The sequence below is a fragment of the Neophocaena asiaeorientalis genome, unplaced genomic scaffold (assembly GCF_003031525.2).
Source record: "Neophocaena asiaeorientalis asiaeorientalis breed wild unplaced genomic scaffold, Neophocaena_asiaeorientalis_V1.1 scaffold597, whole genome shotgun sequence".
Classification (NCBI taxonomy): domain Eukaryota; kingdom Metazoa; phylum Chordata; class Mammalia; order Artiodactyla; family Phocoenidae; genus Neophocaena; species Neophocaena asiaeorientalis.
Window position 1 is genome coordinate 2,341,950 of NW_020172664.1, and position 6,594 is coordinate 2,348,543.

The 6,594-nt window shown below is 44.2% G+C and overlaps 1 protein-coding gene across 1 annotated transcript; it reads left to right on the plus strand.

Moving 5' to 3' along the window:
* Window positions 1-1,761: 1,761 nt before the first annotated feature.
* On the plus strand, window positions 1,762-6,342 carry PPP1R3C (protein phosphatase 1 regulatory subunit 3C). Its single transcript, XM_024739538.1, has 2 exons — window positions 1,762-1,858; window positions 3,890-6,342. The coding sequence occupies exons 1-2, from the start codon at window positions 1,845-1,847 to the stop codon at window positions 4,827-4,829; spliced, it is 954 nt and encodes a 317-aa protein (XP_024595306.1). The 5' UTR covers window positions 1,762-1,844; the 3' UTR covers window positions 4,830-6,342.
* The last annotated feature ends 252 nt before the right edge of the window (window positions 6,343-6,594 follow it).

The window sequence follows — 6,594 nt, forward strand, 5'->3', positions numbered from 1 at the left end:
GCTTCCAACACAGTCCTTGGCACCTAGTAGGTAGGCTATACGTGTTAGTTGAATCTGAACGTCTTAAGTCATTTAAAGATGATTTCTCAGTTACAGAAAAAGTCCATGTACTTTGCAGAAAAAGTAAAAAATACAGAGAAGCAATGACAAAGAAAATTTTAATTACTCATGATATCACTGTCCAAAATTAAGCACTGTTAACATTTTGGTTGAGCATATTCTGTTTTCTATGAGTGCACATCTTACCCCTAAAACGGGATCGCAATTTATTCTTATTTTATGTTTCGCCATAACTTTAATTGGTAATATACACTCCTTACCTCAACATAGGATAGTTGAACACATACTGAGAAACTACACTGAGTTTTCCCATCTGCACGATATCATTTAATCCTAAGAACAACTTCACTATCTCCATTTTACAGGTGAGGGAGTTGAGGCTAGAACTTGCCTAGATTTGAAAGTGTCAACTCCAAAGACTATGTCCCTTCAGCTAGTTTTGGTTGGGCTGAGAGACTAGATCTGCTCTTAGTTGGATGTTTCCTTTAAAAAAATCAAGCCCAAGCATTAAGTACCTTCCCCAGTGATATTCAGCGTGAGTTTCTTTTTCTTTAATCACACCATTTTATCAATTCCACTGTTTGACAGTGATTTAAAAGACACAGGGATTTTTGTACATTTTACGTTGTACATTTTGTACATTTTAATGGACTACTTACTGGATAACCAAGTTGAGAGCAGAACGAGGACATGGGTTTTATAAAAATAATTTATACCAGACTTAGAAATTTAATTTTATGGTTTTAACTGATGGTCTAAAACCTCCCCAACCTGAACAAAATTCCAAAACCTCAGTGAGAGTAACTGGCCGGGGAGAATCATGAAACTTACAGTGTGATATTTTAACATTTTGGTTTTCACATCACTGCCAGAGGACGTCAGAACCGAGTCGAGGGATTTGGGTTGACCACTGGCTCTGTGGCTGAGCTGCCACACAAGCAAAACAGGCCATTTCTGGCTTTAGTTTTCTCTTCCAGGGAGAAAAACTGAAGAATAGATCGAAATACAAAGTGCCTTTTAAGTGAATGCCTTCTCACTGTCTTATAACAGGGCTAACATGGTTTATTAACATTAGTTAGAGAAGCAGTCTACTGTGTGGTGCATTTGTGGGTTCACCCTAACCCCAAAATATAAAGCCAACTTCTGCTTGCTCAGGGCAAGGAAAGGGAGAACCTGAGCCGATACACCAAGCAATGAACAAGATAAACATTTCAAATATATATGTTTGAAATCTATTTCTGTGTTTCTATATCATCTATATCTATATCTATCTATATCCACACACACACATTTGGAACAAGCCACAACGTTCTGCGCTCAGATTAACTGTATACAGAAGCCTCTAGAAGTGAAAGGCATCTCCTTCCCCGCAGCCCCGCTGTGTTGGCGCCCGGCCTGGGGCAGGTTTGCTGCATTCCCTCCTGGCCTGCACCCGCTACTTGCGCTACGGTGCTGCCTCCACGGCGCTTCGCCCGGGGCTCCTGTTAACGCGACTCAGACCAGCTGGCCAGGGTTCTCCGAGCGCCCCCAGAGCCCCGCGAGTCCTGCGTTACCACCGTCACGTCCCGGGCGAGGGCTCGCGCCCCAGCTGAGCGCTGGTTGGTCGCGCCGTCGAGCTCGCGGCCCGGCAATTGGTCCCAGCCGTCGGCTCACGTGGTCCCGAGCAGATAAGCGGCCTCTCCGGCGCTGCACCCGCAATCCGCCAGAGCTGCAGCCAAGCCGGGGCTGCTGGGAGCCGGGTGCGAACTCGCGCAGGCAGCGGAGTCCCGCCGCCCCTCTGCCTAATGAGCTGCACCAGGTAGGTTCCCTGTAGATTCCCCGCCCCGGAGCACAGGGAGCGCGCAGCTGCAGGGAGGTTGGGCTGCGTTTTCCTTCTGTCATCACCGCACATGAAGACCCTAGGGGAGGGCGGGTTGACTGGCTGCTGACTTGGAATCTGGCACCGGGGAGGCCTCGGAGGTGTGGAGATTTGCTCTGTGCTTCTTAGGCAGAGCTGATTTTGGTAAACGGCATCTTAAACCAGAAACTGTCTTAACGTGAGTCAGCTTGAGTTCTGATTCCCTCATGGATTCCGACCGTATCTCTTGGTCCTGCACAGATGTCTCAAGGACTCGGGCCGCTTAACTCGTGGGAATAGCACTCTGAGATTGCTGGTTGGGTAGTTTAGCTTTGGGAATAACTACAGGACGATGTTCGCATTCCTTGGTCCTCTTCCGTTCTTCTTATGACGGTTTGCCATAGAAAACTCAGTCTCAGAGTTTGAGCAAATGATTATTTTTAAACTCTGGGGCAGGACTTAAATTCCAGGGAAATCTCCGTATCCTTAAACTGTCTTTCTATAAGTGCAAAATATGAAAATACAAAACAAACCTCCCAAACACCCCCGCCCCCTGCAAAACTACTTAAATAGCTCCTCTAGGCATAACTTAGCAGACCTCTCTAAAAATCCTGCCCGTTCACTATTATTAGAGCCACAAATATAACTTTCACTTTCATTTGTTTGTTCTAAGTTTGTAGGTCTCCCAGAAAAATCCCAAGTCTAATAAAGTAAATTCTCTGAATGTTCTTTTATTATCCATCTTATGATAAGGACCATTTGCCTTTGTGCTTAGAGCTGCTGGGAAGAAAGTTACTAAAGCCAGACTGAGAAATGTCACATACAGTATACACACACCTCTTATCTGAAGGCTAGGATAGGGGAAAAATGTCCATAAGCTTGGCAATATACTCAGGGCTAAAGGCCAGAAAAAATATCCTTCTTGATGGATACTTCTTGATTTAGTATTGCGGAACATAGTTATGTTTAAATTTTAAATAGCTTTATTATCTTTCTGGTTATAAATATCCATTGCCAAAACATTAGAAAATACCAAAAAAGTACAAAGGCAAAAATAGATCACCCACCACCCAGAGATAATTGTTATCTTTTTGTTGTGCTTCCTATTACACTTTTCAACATTTATAAGTTCATATATATAGCATATGTTGAAAACAGCCCCATTTTCAGGTCATCAGCTTTTTCCACTTAAATGTGGACTTGACATGGATGTCTTTCTTTGTGAAATACAGATTAGGTAAAGTTTCTTTTTAAGTTCACCGATTGCTGACTTGCACTTCGGTGGGTTATTTGTGTAAAATGATGAAGAGCATGATAATGAAAGTGCAAAGATAATCCTCTGATTCACTCTTTCTAGCCCCTCACTCTCAAAACCATTCCATGAGAATTTTTATTGCTGTTTTTTTCTTTTTAAGTGGATTACTATTCCAGAGAAGTGTAATCAATTCGATAGCAAAATCATCAAAGCAGTTGAGGGAGCGCAGTTGAGGGAGAGCTTTGGTTCTAGAGCCTATCTGGTCATTAGATCACCTGGGAAGCTTTAAGAACATATTTACCTCCTTGTCCCCGTTCGCAGAGGTTCTGCATTAGTGGCTCTAAGTCCTAGGATTCGGCATTAAAGAAAAAGGAAGAAAACCAACTTCCTAGGCCATTGTGAACAGACAGGTTTGAGAACCACTGGTCCAGAACAGACCAAATGGATTTAGAGCTGTATTAGAGATGATCGCATCCAAATCTTTTATGTCTCAGATGGAGAAACTGAGACCCCACGTGTTTTAACCCATGGCCTATAGCCAGTCAAGGGTAGAGCCCAAACATAAGATGCAGCTGTCATCACCTAATACTGTATTCCTTCACTACATATGAGAGCACCTCCTTGAAGCTTACTGTGCTGGCTATAACTTAGCTAACAAAAATAGTACAGATATGTTTGGGACCAGGCGAAGTGCATTCCAGGTGCAGATGATAACCTCTCTTCTTTTTGTATTCCAGAATGATCCAGGTTTTAGATCCACGGCCTTTGACAAGTTCGGTCATGCCTGTGGATGTGGCTATGAGGCTCTGCCTGGCTCATTCCCCACCTCTGAAGAGCTTCCTGGGCCCTTATGATGACTTCCAACGAAGAAATTTTGTGAACAAATTAAAGCCTCTGAAGCCGTGTCTCAACATAAAACAGGAAGCCAAAACACAGAACGACTGGAAGCCTTCACACAACCAAGCCAAGAAGCGGGTGGTGTTTGCGGACTCCAAGGGCCTCTCTCTCACTGCCATCCACGTCTTCTCGGACCTTCCGGAAGAACCAGTGTGGGATCTCCAGTTTGACCTCTTGGACCTGAACGACATCTCCTCAGGCTTAAAACTCCACGAGGAGAAAAACTTGATTTTAGATTTCCCTCAACCTTCAGCTGATTACTTAAGTTTTCGGAACCACTTCCAGAAGAACTCTGTCTGCCTGGAGAACTGCTCTTTGCAAGAGCGAACGGTGACGGGGACTGTGAAGGTGAAAAACATGAGCTTTGAGAAGAAGGTTCAGATCCGGATCACTTTTGATACCTGGCAGAGCTACACGGATGTGGACTGTGTCTACATGAAAAACGTGTATGGTGGCTCCGAGAGTGACACCTTCTCGTTTGCCATTGACCTACCCTCCGTCATCCCAACGAAGGAGAAAATTGAGTTCTGCATCTCATACTATGCTAACGGGCGGGTCTTCTGGGACAACAATGAGGGTCAGAATTACAGAATTGTCCACGCGCAGTGGAAACCTGATGGAGTGCAGACGCAGAGGGCAGCCCAGGACTGCACCTTCCACCAGGCGTCCCCCAAGGCCGAGCTGGAGTCGACGGTCTTCGGCAGCCCGAGGCTGGCCAGCGGGCTCTTCCCAGAATGGCAGAGCTGGGGGAGGATGGAGAACTTGTCCTCTTACCGATGAATGAAGCAACCTAGCGGCTGGTCTTGACCTTATTGCCCATGTAATTCTAGGTCTGTGTTGCTTAATATTAGGAAGGCATTGCTACTTTCCTTCAGTAGGTTTAGCTTGGAACTTTTGAGACCTGGCTACAAAAAAGATAGCCCCTTGAGAATTTAGTGTGGGGTTCTATATGGATGGTGCTGCCCCATTTTGCTGTGGAGGGTCAAGTAACAGCCTGGTAAGCCTATTTTTATAAAAGCAATACATTGTCAATGCCCATTTCTCCTTCCCTCTCAATTCACTGGCTTTCCCGTTGGGCAAGAAAAGGTTGAGGAAGGACAGTGGATGGTGACAGAAAGCTGTGTTAATGGTATGAGGAATGTCTGAAAAGTATACCCAAAGGGCTCTGCAGCTCAGGTCAGAGTAGGAGCGAGAGGTCTGATACTTAACTGTCGGTGAGAAAATGTAAGGTTATTTTGTGGTTTTAAGTTGGTTTTACAGTTCTCTCCCAGGGAAGTAATTTGTAGAGGGGAGAAAAACATCCATTCTATGTATTCTTGTAGAGAAAAACGCAAACAAACTTTAGGAGTGTTGGGTGGTACTGGGGAAAGTGAATTATAATTCTGGGGAATCAAGATTGATTCTGTTCACACGTGACTTAACAAAAATCATGATTTGGGGAAAGCTTAAGCAAATCTGGCTTTGCAGTCCTAATGGGATAAGTGACCTTGCTTGTGATCAAGGTACTATGCTTGGGTTCTCAGTATAGATGCTGCCCGACCAAAATACCCATGCCATCATCATTGGCCAACAACTTGTAGGGACTCTGTGTCACGTCAAGGATCACTCCTTGCCAGTGCCTTGATTAAACCAGAATGTTGTAGTTGCTTAACCGGAGTGTGTGAAGGGTCATCGGATAACCTGTGAGCGTTTGGCCTCATAAGAAGGCCCACTCTGTATGCTGGCATTCCTCCTGCAAAACTGTTGTATCTTCAAGAGTGTTGTCAATGTACACAACTCGCGTCCTTCATATTGAAGGTGACTCATTTTTCTGCCACACTTTTTCGATGTGATGTTGGAAGTGAGGATTGGCACTGATTCTCAATTTAAGAATCCAGTACCTTGCACATAAAAGTAGCCATTTCTGTTTCTTGCCTATATTCTTCTTGTTATTTTAAGTCTTCCTACCAATATCTTTAAAGTCAACATTTTTCTTTTAATGGACGTGAACTGTTTGGGGTGTGTTGTAATATACTTGTTTTGGAGTGTGCCTAAATCCATTCTGTAAAATCTTCAGAACAGGAGCCGCTGAATGTTTGCTTCTGTCATTGTGCACGTCCACTGAGGTGTTCCGAGAATGCAGTTAATTTTAACACGTGGTCTGCCATGCTGGAAGCGTACTAGTGGAATAACTCTGCTATGACAATATTTGCAGTTTGGCTAGCACCCACAACTTTTCTGCTCTAAATATTTCACTCTCCTATAGCTATCCTTTGTGAACTTCTCACTTTAAAAATAAAAATGTTTGATATAAGATCTGAGTATGTTTTCTTTCTCAAAGCCACAGTGAGTTAAATAAGAAACCATCAACTGATATTCTCCTGTTTTAAGAACAACTGAGCAAGGTTAGTTTGGACCAGGAATTGGATCCACCTGAAAGTATTCACGTGGTCCCAGTCTCATTAGTGAGAATTTCCACCTCCTGATCATTGGGGCTGGGGTCCAGAGGCAGTGACTTGAGCTGCTGGGACTGTCCCCCTGACTGTCCCCATCTGTGCTGACTGCT